Consider the following 15,142-nt stretch of genomic DNA (forward strand, 5'->3'; position numbering starts at 1 on the left):
TCATAGTTCTCCTGATGACTCCATCAGGTGTTTATCCGCATCCTTGGAGAGCTCTGAAACACTTCCTTGTACTCAAATTATCCAGAGGCAGTTTAAATCCACCCTTCGAAATTCTCTGGCTGTCTAGAATCTCAGAGACTTTGTCTTTAGTTTCTGTCCGTCTTGACATTCAGATTCCCACTGGGTCTGAAGTCCAGGGCTGCCCTTCACAGACATTCGTCTGTCCCCACTATGGAGGCTTCTCCATGCCTCGGGTCTCCGTCTCTGTGAAACAGACTTTGATCTTTTCCTTACCTTCATTCAGATTCACTGAGCTCTGTGATTACCATAGACTGAGCACTTACTAACTCGTTAATTGAGAGGACAACCTGATGGGCTAAGTACAAAAGAAAGAAAAACTGTTAGGCCATTTATTTCAGGGGGGCAAGCCTTTTCACCCAAATGTCCTCCACCCAAACCTCTAATAATGTATTAATTATGTCTATAATGACCAGCAGGAAACTGACAATATGTGTCATTTTCCTGCTTTATGGTCATCACAGAAAAATATTAAATTCCACCTCAGGCAATGTGGGTTGTCCAGGTCTCCCTGGGATTTTAGAAAATAAAAAAAAAAGAGATTTCTCATATAGGACATAAATAAACCTGGGCATCTCTGGCTGATGTGATGAGAAAATCTGTTACATTGTATTGTGCTGTGACCTTGGAGGGAAAAAAACCCCATAATTTGATGGAAGGGGTAGCGGCAAGGGGAGAGAGAATCTCACAAGTGCTGATGGGTGTGGGTTTTATTAGTAGAGGACTAAATGCACAGAGATGAAGAGTGGAGAACCAAAAAAGAACAGGAGTCATCAAGCTGTAGACACATGTAAGACATCACCTCCAGAACAGTCTCCCAGGTGACTACCATGCCATTCATGTAATCCCTTGCCTACTGGGAGATTTTTCTAAAAAGATTTGGGTGCCCTGATTGCTTTGAAAGAAAACTGTAAGGTCATGAACATCATGGAGGGCCCAACTCTGGTTTGGCCACTCCCCTGCTCTCATTTCCCGATAGGACACTCTTCATAGCTCACCTTTCCCTGGAGTGGCCACACTTGCTGAAGAGCTACTCGTCTGTCAAGATCAAGCTGAAGTTCACATACCCTTTGCTTTATGAAAGCTACTGGCCTTCTCCACACAGAATTAACTCTTCCCTCTGGTGATTGCACTGTTCTGTGTAAATATCTCCATCCTGGGGCCTGTTAAGCTTGATTTACAATACATTTTAAAGTGTTTGTCTCCTTCACCACACTGAAGACTAACAGTAGCAGTCATTTAATAAAGGTTTCTTAAAAAATTCATGCTGTATATCAGAAGACTCTGATTCTGAAAATAGTGGTTGGGAAGAGGTAATCGGTGAGATGTGGTCTTCAGATTTACAGGAGATAAATCCAGATGGGCTTGGTATCTACTGCCTGTAATCCCGGTGACTTGAGGGACTGAGGCAGGGGTCTCACAAGTGTGAGGCCAGTCTTGGCATTAGTGAGACTGTCTCAAAAAAAAAAAAAATTAAAATGGTTGGAGATGTAGCTCGGTACACCCCTAGGTTCAATCCCCAGTACCAAAATAATAATAATAACAACAACAAGTCTACAGCTAATTTAAAAGTTGTATGACTTGTCATTAGCATCTTTGTTCTTTAACATATATTTTTCAGGTTCATTTCCACTGCATTATTTAAAGAAATGGCACAAAATAAGTGACTTCTTTAAAGCATTAGCTTAATGATTCTCTATTGCTTAATGATTCTCTGTTGTTAGGGAAAGTTGCATAATTTGCATGAATAATTTATCCTTTTTTGGCATCATAAAGACAATTCACACCATTTAAAATTGAAGTTCTGAATTTACTCCATGATATCAAAGTTTAATCAATACAGTCCAAAAGATCCATACAGAGGTTAAGATTTTAAAATCATAATTGAATTGCACAGAGCAGTTGCTCAGGAAATACCTCCATCTGGAATTTTCGACACTTCAGGTACCATGTGCTTCTCCATCCTGGATTCAGGCCTGTGTGTACTTGGTGGTGTTTAAAGGACAGTCCAAGAAAGGCAGATGAGGAAACAGAAAGAATATTTGGAATTTGAAGCATCTCCATTCACACATTCCATTAAATTACCTGAGGCATGCATCCAAAAGCCCCTGAGAAAGAGGTACAATCATTTCCAGTTTGGGAAAAGGAGGATGAACTAATACAGAATCTTCAGGAACTCATTTGGAAAATCAGAGGAACTCATAAAGCAGGACTCACAACAGAGGCAAGAGCTGAACTGAGGTACTTTGATTTATTGACGCTCTAGAATTTAAATTGGCAGTTAAAATCCCATGTGTCTGATGCAGGAAAATTCAGTTTGGGCACTGTGGCTGGGGACAGGGAACTAAGTCTTCACCCAGTCACATGCTATAACATCCTGCATCTTTTGTTTTCTATAGCTCACTCTAATTGGTGTCAGTGTCCACAGTACTGCAAATTTAGAAGCAGAAGGATTTTCTAGCATGCCATTAGCCTGTGGCTCTGGACTCAGCACCCAGTTTTTTTCTCGATAGGTAAAATGTTTTGAAAACTAATGGAGGAAAGGAGACAAAAATAGGCTGAAAGACAAGGTAAAAGTGTTTAAGAAATTAAAACAAAATGCTCATTTATTGTTTTTAATATGTAGCCAAATATGACAGCAATATTACACAAATATCTCCCTCTCCCCCTTTTAAAATCCCAAATGTGTTGACTCCAACCGAGAGTAAGAAAAACATGGTTTAGTTTGGAGTATTGCAATCCACAGCAAGAACACAGGTAACATTTGGTCACCACCAGCTTCCAGACCTTAAAAGTTGCATTGTGTCATCTTGGCAGTTAATACACTGAATTTCTTATCAAATGATTCCTAGGAAGGAAAAACAAATTCCCCACACACTGTAAAGCAGAAGAATCACAGACAAACTTGGTATAAGAAGTTGTGTGAAGAAAACATTATTGCAGTCAGACTGATCCCCAGGTAAAAGATAGATGGCAAATTAATGGAATCATAAGGAAATGCATTCAAAATTAGATAATTAACCGTACAGTGAAAATAACCAGGAAGTTTGCAGAAGTACATATTGAAGTCACGTTTCTTTTGCTCTGAGACACCATCGGTGCAAATTCAGATACAATGGTTTCTACATTTGCAGGCTCAGGTATGTCCAACATCAGGTCATGGTAAAGTATGTGTGTTATTTTAGTGTGACAGAAGGCAGTCTTGGAATGTGTCATTAGCATGAGAGAGGGAATAGGAATGAAGCCCAGAGGCCTGGAAGAAATTCAGAATGCTCAGTTTTCCAAGCTCTGTGTTAATGAAGTTTAGGAAAAGCCTCTGCAAAATCAACCTTCACCTGTAAGACATGTCCTGGGCTGGACATACGGGGCTTTCAAAAGCGGTGGGAAATGTGCTGGCAATGTGCTCTCCTCTCCCACACAAGCTTTTCTTTGGTTTGGGGTTGACTGCGTTTATAGGGTCAGATTTTCCTCAGTGTTCTCTTTTAGGAGTGCCACAGTGGGCTTTGTGATTCTGACAAAGGGGACGATTATACCCACTTCGAAACGCATTACAAATATTCTGTGCACTGGTGCAACTGGCAAGAAACACGGGCAGTGCCCCCCGCCCCTCCCTGAGTACTCAACTTCTCCTTTCACCCTTGAATGTTTCAAATGACTACAAGCAGAATTACCAGAAACAGTAGTAAATTCCTGGCATTTGAAGTTCCCATGATCCCAACTGGCACGAAAAAAAGGCTCTCTCTCTTTCTTTTTTTTTTTTTTTTTTTTTTTCCTTTTCCCTTGAAAATAATGTACTTTCCAGGCACTGTCCAAATGTCTCAAAGCAGGCAAATGAGAGATTTGTTTTGACCAACCAGTGAAAAGACATCCCCCGCTCTCAGCCAGGGCCCCAAGACTGCTATGGTGTACATAAGATGTCTGTGTCCAAAGAAACGTAGTCCATTTTCCTAAAATTATCTTAACATTTCTTTGCAAGGGAAACTCTGATTTCTCCTAATGTTATTTTCAGAGTAGCCTGGTGGAGGATACTTAACTTGAATTTTTATTTCTCTGCTATGAATGCATGTTTTTGTTAAAACTGCCTTTAAAATGGTTGCAGAGATGTCACTACAATGTCTCAACAATAACACTGGGGTCTGGGTCCTGAGACTCAGTCAAACTTCACAGAGATCCAGCTCTGGGCCCATAGATGAAAGTATCCTTTCATATCTAGTCATTGGGAAATTTTTTTTTTGTTTTTATTTTATACTGACTTGTTTGGTTGACTGGCTCATAGTCTTGGTTAAAAAAAAAAAAGAATATGATTATGCTTTTAGAGTCAAGGGAGATAAATGCAAAGTCTCTTCTGGTTATCACCTGACATTATGCAACCCAATTCCTTTGGGCGAGGACCTCAATGGTTTTAGGATCAGTGCCATAGAAGAGGTACAGCTGAGCGGTGGAATGGCTGGGTTTTAGAACAAGTAGGCCCATCCTGTGCTTCAGTACATCACATGACTCAGCATAGCTTTGGAATCTGTGCTCCAGTGTCTGGATGTCCAAAGGACCTAACTTTGAGGTAATTGTCACTGAACATTTTATATGCACTCTGCTCTGAACAGTTGAAAACTCTGCCTGATAGTAATTTAGATCTTTACTTTTTACCCCCCAAACCATCTCTGTTCACCCACTCCTATGTTTATATCACCCAAATATAGCAAAATTCTCAAGTTTCATGCTCTGTATTTATTTGATAGGCACAAAAGGTTTAGAGCCGCATCATCGGTAATAGACACTTCAATTAAGTCTTGAATATGTATATCTATTTGTAACACTAGAGAAAAGAGAGACTGCTGCTAAAATTTCACACTCCTATGAGACAGATAGAAGTCATTGAGATTTTCCAACCAGAATAAAAAGGAATATGATGTCACTATCCATCAAGTCAAGAAAGTTTACTACTTTACTCCATTAGGAGAAGGTTTTGGGGGACAATTCTCAAATGTTAATAAATCTTAGATAAAGATGAATATTAGCTTATGATTTGCATATAATTATTTCCAGTCTTTTATCTTAGATTTAAGTAACAGGATCTTTCAGTGTCAACAATGAGCTAGCAATTACCTTATAATAACAAGTTTTGACCATTTTATTCCTGTATGCATGATTTGGTCATTCGTAATAAGTGTTTTACTTAGAACTAATGCTGATATGTTCTATAAACTTAATATGGAAAATTGATTCAAGAAATTTTGTGATTTTTACTTTAATAATTATCACTTGCTTCTTTGTAATAATCATTATGAGAGCAATGGACACTGGATGGTATAAGTTATGTGATACTTAGGCAGTTGTATTACAATTTAAATTGAAGTTAGAGGATCAGCTCAATCAAAACTTTAAGATGTAATACCCTGTAAGCTGATACAACAGTGATAGAGTAGAAAATTATACACATTTTGAGAGTCTTTTTCTAGGTCGTAGTTTTCAATTTCCACGACTATCTTATGAGATTTTTTCCCTAGGTGTGCTTTTCAATATTCAATAGCCATAGACTTTGTAATTAAGGTTTTCAATTAGTGCATTTGTAGTAAATAATTATAAAGGCTTTCAAAGACTGAGTTGATCCTTTAGGAAAAGAGCAAAGAAGGCCTGAGAGTTCAGTTGGGAGTTTGTTGTTAATTCTGGAATATTTTTAAGGGACTGTTTTTGTATAACCACCATGTTTTCCAATCTATGCAAAACAGAACTAAGTACAAACTGATTGAATTCAGTTATTCATAGGAAATCATTGACCTTACAGGAAAACTGACATAAGGCACATCAAATGGTACAAACTTTGGCTTGAAAAATTTAAGCATTCCAACTCTGAAATTTACAATTTTCGATTTCTTGGGACAGTGTTGTTTGTTTTTTCTATAGAAGAACAATTTTAAATATCATATTGTTACTCTTGCTTTATAAGTGTTAGCCAACTAGAAAATGGAAGATTCTGGCAAAGCAAACAAGAAAATTTTCAGGAATTAAAAATAGAAATAGAAAACTCATCTGGGTATACTCAAAATTAGATGCACCAAGCTTCAACTTCTGTGCACATTTTGAGGCAAAGACTAAGGAACAGATTTGTAAATGTGTGAAACGACAAAAGCAAACATCCCAAAGTCTCGGAGACACTGAAGTTGTATGAGTATCAAGTCCCTACATGGAACGCAAAGGTCCCTGCCATGGGGATTAGAGCAGCAAAGCATAATTACTCAACGGTCCTACCTCTAGCTATGAACAGTTAATTCTTAAGTTCTTAGAGATAACCAATTTTCCAATCTCCTATCAATAAATTTGTAAACCAGATGGAGAAATAGAGAAGGGTGATGTGGGGTTGCTGTTGTGTGTGACTTTTGCTGTCTCTTTTAATTCAAACAGTTCGTGATTCCAAATCTTGTTATAAAGACCTAGTGATGATGAGTCAATGAAAAAAGGAAAAAAAAAAGGGGGCTCCTGACACATTTTGATCACTAGATAATACAGTGACTTTGATCTAGGGAGATTTTTGTCTAATCCCTTCTCTCTTCTCCACCCAAGGGACATCAATGTCTGAAAACACGTTTGCCACATCAGGAAGGAATGAATATGTCATAGTCTAGTCAATAGAAGCCATAAAAGCTGCCAAGTACCCTACACCATACAGAGCCACTTTCCCCATCCTCAAAAAAGAATCACCAGGTCTAAAATGTCAATAGTGCTGATATTGAGAAGACCTGAGACTATCTAATAAGTGACATAACAACCACACGTACCTAAAGTGCAAATGCTTCTTTGATACATTGATGTTTCTGAAGACCTTAAAACAATCATGCTGATAATTGAAAAAGCCAAAACAGAAATATTGATGCAAGATAGTGAAACTTGCACTATTGAGTCTACTCAGTAAGAAGTGAACTGGAAAGTCTATCTAGTCAGTGACACCTATTGAGTAGCTTTTATTTTTAGGCTTAAAATTAGCAGATGATTTAAAATAAAACAAACACACAGGTGCACAATGATGTATTATATTCCAAAGCATTTTTCAGATCAAATACTTTATAGTTTCCTAAGTAGAATAGAAAGTCGGAGTGGTTCTATTGGCAAAGTTGTGTTTAAGAATTTTACTGTATTTTACTGACCAGTATATATGTCTGAATTCTGTCACTATGCAAGGTCTAGCACTGTAACTTGGTGGCAGCAGGTGCTCAATAAATAATTAATTAAAATAAATGGTTGAAGGAATGAATGAGCAAATAAAAGGATAAAACAAAATGCCTTATAAAATGTTATGTGTTTGATAAACACAAGGTAACATGAATATGTAATATTTAATAGCCCTGACATCACAATCTTTGCTCACAAGACCTTACAGGGACCAAAACATTCAAATAGTTTAAAGAGAAAATAAAAATCATGTTATATATTTGGTAAGAAAACCAGTCATGAGGAGTAGCAGTTTTTAAGTACATTTGGAAAGAAATGAAATAAAGGCAGAAAGAATTTAAATGGCAAAGATAAACAGTATTGCCAATGTGGATGGTCACAGATGGGGAGGTGGAAGAGGGGACATACAAAACTAAGAAAGACCCTTCCATGGCTAGAAATTGAAAGCACTGGTTGTTATAAAAATAGCAGCATTCGTAAGACAGCAATATGAGAAAGGAAGATTGGTTCGATGTTCCATATCACAAAACACAGCAGATAATCCAGACAGCAAATAAAGTTAGTGTTGAGATGGATTGCGCCTTTTAAGCTGCTTGGTTGGTCTTAATTGCTGACACAGGGGTGCAGGCAGTAAGAACTGAACAAAAATCACCTGTCAGGGGTTTTAAGTTCAAGATCCAGTGCTGACATGGGGAAAGTTACTACACTTCTTTGGGTCTTGGTTTTCTTATCTTTAAAATGAAGATGTTAGATTAGATGACCTCCCATCATTCCCATACAGGTGCTGATGCTTAAAGGGGGGTTGTGAGCAGGAAAGTAAAAGAAAGAACAATCTTTTGGAATCAGTGGAGCACATTTTAATAAAACATCTAGAAAATACCTGAAGAAATACAAAGCGAAAGAATATTTCACAGGAGAAAGAAACCATAACCAAGTTCTGTCTTTTCGGTTATTCGTAGTTAAATACTTATTTCTTATTGTAGAATCAAGTGCCTTCAACCAAGGCATGGATTCCAGAAAAAAAAACTTTTATTTATTTATATTTTTTTATGGGCAACATACTAGGGACATTACCAAATCTACTCCTTCAAGGAAGAAATTACATTGATTTTTTTTTTTTTTGCCCAAAACTGGTGAATTGTGCTAAATTGAGAATATAGATCATCTGAATATTAGCAGAGTTTAAAGAAATTATATTCCTTTTAGATAGTCTGCATTTGCAAAAGTTATACATATGTTTCATGTGTTTTTATATTTTAATGTCATAGCCTCTTACATATGTGTTACATGGTTAAAATAAATATGAAATTACATTTGTAGTATTGCCTTCCAAGGAGAAGCCTTCTGTTCAGATTCTGGGCTTTCTTTTGCTGTAGTGTAAAATGGGAAATCAGAAGAAACTAGAGAAGCTGAGTACAGAACAAATAACCCAGCCTGCTGAAGAACACACACAGGCAATTTTGGTGTGGAAGAAGAAAAATAGTTGGATGGATATCTTGTGGAGCAAACTCCAAAGGAAACAGGAAGATGGGTGGAAAGGAATTTAAGTAATTGTTTTGTCTTTTGGATGCATTATTCTTTGACAATTTCTTAAGAAATCTATTGAATTGTCTTTGACTGCCTTTTGGACTGATGGTCTATTCTTCCTTTGAATGCGAATATATGCTGGCCCTGGACCAAAGGATGTGCTTTATATGGATCACACTGACACAAGGTTTGAACAGTCTGTTTGAATCAGTCTGCATGATAATCTTGCAAGGAAGACAGGAAAATTGAGACTTATAAGGTGAAAGTGATTGTCCCACAATAAATTAGTGGAGACTCGAAAGCCATGCTCTCCATTATTCCATGGACTTTCTCTGAAATAAAAAAGCACTTGGTATGTGGAAGAGGTACCAGATCTTCTCTCTTTTCTCTTGTTAATTTGTCTTCGAGAATAAAGAATCTGAAGGAAACATCTTTCTAGTACTTTCTACTAGAAATATTCTACAATGATTGTAGCGTTGTTGGTAGTCACAAACCGTGAGAGGCCTCCCTACTTGAAATGTGGCGCAAACTGAATTTTAAGTTGTATTTAATTTTAACTGATTTAAATTTTACTATTTGCATTTGGCTAGTGGGTAATAGTGGCCAGCATAGCTGTAGGTAATACAAATCACAGATTTGCAAGTGCCTTAGGTATCTTAAACCAAAATAACACTAGTGATCGATTGTTCTTTATCATTTATCTTTAGTTTTCTATTTGTTAGTACATCTTTAGGTTCACACACTTCAGAAACAAACCAGTATTACAGTCAGTGCCGTCTGGTTTCCTTATCTTTTTCTTGGTACTTATTACATTTAGCTAATCACTGCTTATTACTTTTACAAATAATTAAGATGAAATAGTTAAATTCCTCTGTAGCACCATTTACCTGATTTCTCCAGAAGTTTATGTGTCCCTTTGTTATTATTCTTTAAATTATTATTGAGTCTTTCTCTATTCTTCTAGCATGTTGAGTCATGTACACATGCACCTTCTCTAGTATATAACAGATGTAGGGTTTAATGCCATGGTGTCCATTCTGAAATTTCCAGAAACTGTGTTTGCCCTTCCTTTGCAGCAAAGGAGCACCAAGAGCAAATCAGAAGTACAAATAGAATGGAAGTTTCTAAGGGGATTCACTCAACATTTTCTCTGTACAACTCAAGAATTCATACACAACACAAACTTCTCGCCACCTTAAACTCTTAGTTCTCCTAGAAGTTTCCTCACACTTTAGTAGCAGCTTTTTATTTCCAAAATCCACCCTGCCGCAACTTGGTGCTTTGGCTCACTGAACAATCCAGAGGGTTTTATTTATTTATTGAAATAAGATTATCAAATTTTTTGATGTAAAAATGGAAGACAAGCTCTGATGGGTGTAAGAACAACATTACTGCTTAAGGGAAGTGTATAAGAAATTGCATCATAATATGCAAGTATTTATATAACTGCCAATCAACTGCTGTTGGAAGCCACACCTACCATCAAAGCTCATGAAAGAAGCGCTATCGTATCCCAAAAGGAAGTTGTCCATGTGTTTCATATGTATTTGTAGAATGCCAGTTACACCAGTTACATTGGGAGATTATCTGGTTGTTGTTATCTGACCCAACCCACTCCACAAGAATAAGCTGGGACATCTCATAGAAACTGAACACAGCTATAGCAGAGATTGTCATTACATACTTCAATCACCTTGCTTTTCATTTATTTTTTTGCCATCATTAACTAAGTAGGCTAGGAAAAAGCATTCTCATCAGATACTTAAAAAGATAAAGCAAAATATACATGATAGAAAGCAGCACTTGCTAATGCCAGACCATTGTTATGATAGAGTATGACACTGAGGACTGATGCTGTCCAATGCAGACATTGTGCACAGAGGCTAAGCTGTTAGTAAAGTGATACTTTTGAGACATCTCTGCTTTCTGAGACCTGAATCTGCAAATGTTGAGCACTGTACCTTTCAAGAACCAACAGTTTCTTGGCACAGAATGTAAGTTGCATGGGTCAGTTTGTGGATAACATTGTACACAGTATCGAATTTAAACTTTAGGAGCTCAGTATATATATATCAGCCACTTACTTCTCAAGTGGCTCTTTCCTTTCTTCCATCTGGGCAGAATTTTTAAAATCTGGATTGTGATGACTGGGCAAATGACAGCTCCATCTAAAGAGGTTTAAGCATCTGCTTCCTTTAGCCAGGGAGGGAAGGGGTTTGGCATGAAAAAGAGTGGATCAAAGAGACAGTGAACTTACAGGCACTGCAATTAATTGAACCACTTTTGCTAAGTGACATAAAAATATTCTAATATTAAGGATTATTTTACAACTCTATGGAAGTAATGCAGTGATATGTCTTGCATTTGTTTTGTCTTAGTGACAAAATGCACGCTTAGAGTCACAAGAGCCTGCCTTGTGTTAGTTATAAACAAAAATATATTTATATATATATTTATGTAACTACTATGTGCTTTAAAGAAAATTACTGTATGATTCAGCAGTGTTCTTTCATTCTTTATATCACCAGGGATATCCTGACTTGAGTGGCTTCTTGGACAGGAATGGACAATGAAATGGATTTTTTGCACAGAAATGGCAAAAAAAAAAAAAAAAAAAAATTAAAAAACGCAAATGTTTAAAATCCTTTAACATTTTTGTCTCAAAAATGATCAAGGAACTCTTGGTAATATTTCTTTTTGTTTCCATCAGCCAAGAGCAACTGTGGCTCCATGCGACTTTGCAGGTGGGAGACAGAAGCAACGTTTCTGAAAAACAATCAAACATTTTATTCTGAGGCAAGAGAATGAAAAGCCTCATTTGCTACTCCCTCCTTCTTAATCCTCAACTAAAAGTTTGGAAATTGTTTCACAGCTCCTAGGAAGGGCCTTCATTACCAAGACACCGGCAGGCATCCTGTCAACCTCCTGTACAGATGAAAGATTCATCCCGCAAAGTAATGGACTTGTTCAAACAGATGGATCTAGAGCCGAAAAACAAAATCCTTGTGCCACACGTCTGTTTGGAAAAGACAGAAAAATCTCTTATTTTGTGTTTGATTTTGCTCCCGAGTGAGCTATATTGTTCCCAGCAATCTTGAGACATTCATCATTGCTCTGTTGAGTGAAAGGGTTCAGACTTTGGAACACGGTTACCTTGGAGACATCAGAGAAGAACATTTGAACCAAAGATGGAGATCCCTTGTGAACTAAAGCTTTATTATTATTATTTTCCTCAATCCCTTTGCAACCCTGCACCTAAGCCAAAAGCATCATAATATTGTTATACTTCTGGAAAGTCCACAGGAGATATTCCGAGTGAACTATAGATGTCATTCCACGAGGGAATTCCATGCTCAATATAAATGGTATCCTGTATAAGCTTGAAAATTTCTTTTAGACATCCTGGGCTGGGCTTTTCCAGAAATCTCGTCTCCTTCAGGCTACAGCAGCTTAGGGCTCCTTTGCGTGTATGTCTTTGTTTTTTGTTTTTTGTTTTTTTTGTCTTAAAGGTATGGGCAAAATTTTAGTCTTAAACACCTGTAAGCCAGTACTGGTGCTGTTCTGTCCTAGAAATTTTAGCACTGCTCTGATACAATAAAACCTTCTTTCTCTCCGACTGGTTCAACTTCAGCATAGGCAGGATGTCCAGAACCCCTTCGAAATTTCATTGCAGGCCATCTGCTTGGACGTCTCTAAAACAGAAAATGCAAAAGTAATGAGCATTGGGGTGTAATCCTAGCATCAGAAAAAATATATTTGCCCACTATTCTAGATTGACTACTTAATTAAATTACTAATTTAATTGACTACTTAATTAAATTTACTAAATTTACATTGAATGAGCCCTTATTACTACCACAGTTGGAATTAACATGTCCTCTAGAAGCCCTCGAAGCCCTGTGCTTATATTCCTAGTGGGGCACTTTGACCCCTGGCTGGTGATTGTCCATTTGCCACATCTGCCCCAGATGACTGAGAGTACTCACAGGCAAGTTTTAATGTCTTATGCACATTTATGTGTGAAAAGTGCTCAAATATAGAGGCAAAAGTGAGCTATAACTTAAAACAAATCTTTTAAATATATAGCTGTTGACAATTTCTCTTTTAGAATTTAATGTTGACATTACTTCATTTCATTTATTAATTCACCAAAAATGCAAGACTAAAATTCTTCAGGTCTTAAAAGTGTGCTTTCAAATTAGGTGTTGGACTTCCTAGTAAATAAACTAAAGTATTATTCAGTATATTAAGAAATTATTTATTAAGCTCAGGATACCCATTTATGGTTTTTTTTTTTTTTTTGCTTGAAAATTAAAGTTGTTGGACCCTGAAAATGGAGTCCATTATCAGAGGGTGTGGACAATCTTGAGCCTATGAAGTTAAATTGCAGAGTAGACACTAGTTCTAAAATACAGGTTATGTGTTTTGACAAAAAGAGAGCATTTTTCCCCGGCACTCTTTCGAACAAATCGTCTGTGATTTAGAAATAGATGTGCTGAAATGAATTATTAAGATACAGCAGCAGAAGACACTAAAATGCATTTCACAGCCACAGTGACACTAGAAACGATTACTCCATTTATCAAAGGGCTTACGATTTGGGGGTAAATAAGACAATAAATATTGAAGAATTTCTATCTAAAGAATTTTAATGCAAAAAAAAAAAAAGGCCAAATATCATATATCAGTGACATAGACTGGCATTTGGTATCTTGCTAGATTTGCCACTAACATGCCAAAGTCAGTGATTAATGACTATGGAAGACATTTTTTCACAAGGAGTAGGAATGGGGGTTCACTCTACATTGGAAAAATGCCAATCGAGGTAATAGTCTTCTGCCTACTAATAAAATTAGGTTCTGTCTCTAAATATCCTTGGTTGGAATGCCTCGTACTTCTTAGCTGAGAGGGACACATAGCAAAACAAGGTACCTGAAGTGGGACTGAAAATCACCACCAGTGGAAGAATGCTAAGAAAATCTAGGGAGGTGGGTGTTGTGACCCGTGGTTATTCCTGCTGGGAGGGTCGAAGTGCACATGTTTCAGTCCTCACTCCTTACAGGTCGCACTCCAGTTTCCAAGACTTTGCAACTGGGCTTTTCCTAAGCCACGACTGCACTCCCCAAAAAGCACCACTGAGTCCCTGTTTCCAGTCTCCACCTTTCCAAACTCTAAACGGACTGTGAGTCCTGCTGGCAATAAATGCTCCATGAACTAGCACTAATTTCCAAGCCTAACCCTTAAAGATGTTGTGTCATAGGGATTTTGTACTAGTGATCTGCATCTAGGATCATATCCAAAACCTAATCACTACATGCTGTACAAACCTGTAAAGCAGCAAACGGCCATTGAAACTAAAACAAAATCTACTTCCAAAGTTCTTCTGCAAACTCTAGAAATTACTTCTTAAAATTTAATGGTTTGCTGGTGCACACCTGTAATCCCAGCAGTTCAGGATCATGAGTTCAAAGCTAGACACAGCAAAAGTGAGGTGCTAAGCAACTCAGTGAGACCTTGTTTCTAAATAAAATACAAAATAGAGCTGGAGATAAGGCTCGGTGGTCAAGTTCAATCCCTGGTACCAAAAAAAAAAAAAAAAAAAAAAAAAAAAAAGAAAGAAAAGAAAAATAAAAAGAAAATAAGAAAAAAAAATCAATGGCTTGAATGGAGCTGGGTTTGTAGCTCAGTGGCTGAGTGCTCGCCTAGCATGCATGAGGCACTGGGTTTGATCCTCAGCACCGTGTAACAATAAATAAATAAAATAGAGGTATTGTGTCCATCTACAACAAATTTTTTTTAAATCAATGGCTGATGCATAACTCCCCAAACATGAACATGGTTTTATTTTTATTTCACTCCTAAAAATATAACATTATTAAAAATTATAATGTTCTGTTAATAATAATTATTATTAAGTTAATAATTTTATCTAGCTGAAAAGATTGTAATGTTGTTTATCATATATTTTGAGAGCTCATCATAGAAGATAAAATAGCATAAATATGTTGGGCAGTGATGCTTCCTCTGTTAAAACAATACACATTTATTTTGTAGGTATTATTTACATACCCTTAAAGATCACTGTTCTTAATTTTTTTTTGTTACTCATTTTAGAAAAAAAGTATAAATATACCTTGACAAGATTTAAAATACAGATAATCCCTCTCACTTATAATTTGGCTAAACTGTCAGTGTTTATCACTCGTTTGCATGTCATTTCTAAATTCGAATAAAATGTAATAGGTTTAATGTAGCTACAAAATTATTCAAGACTCCTTTTTTATTCAGACAAAATTGGAAGCTTATACTTTTATAGTTATTTTTTAGTGAATTAAAAGAAAGGGTATTTGCCATAATAATCAATACCTTAAGA

The 15,142-nt window shown here is 36.7% G+C and overlaps 1 protein-coding gene across 2 annotated transcripts in view; it reads right to left on the reverse strand.

Moving 5' to 3' along the window:
- Positions 1 to 2,649: 2,649 nt before the first annotated feature.
- Plxdc2 (plexin domain containing 2) overlaps positions 2,650 to 15,142 on the reverse strand; it is a 415,814-nt gene continuing 403,321 nt past the window's right edge. For both annotated transcript variants that reach the window (XM_047520000.1, XM_047519999.1), the window contains one exon: positions 2,650 to 12,461. In XM_047520000.1, coding sequence (XP_047375956.1) covers positions 12,345 to 12,461 — 117 coding nt within the window. In that variant the 3' untranslated portion in view covers positions 2,650 to 12,344. The remainder of the gene's footprint in view (positions 12,462 to 15,142) is intronic.

The sequence above is a fragment of the Sciurus carolinensis genome, chromosome 12, assembly GCF_902686445.1.
Source record: "Sciurus carolinensis chromosome 12, mSciCar1.2, whole genome shotgun sequence".
In the NCBI taxonomy this organism is placed as follows: domain Eukaryota; kingdom Metazoa; phylum Chordata; class Mammalia; order Rodentia; family Sciuridae; genus Sciurus; species Sciurus carolinensis.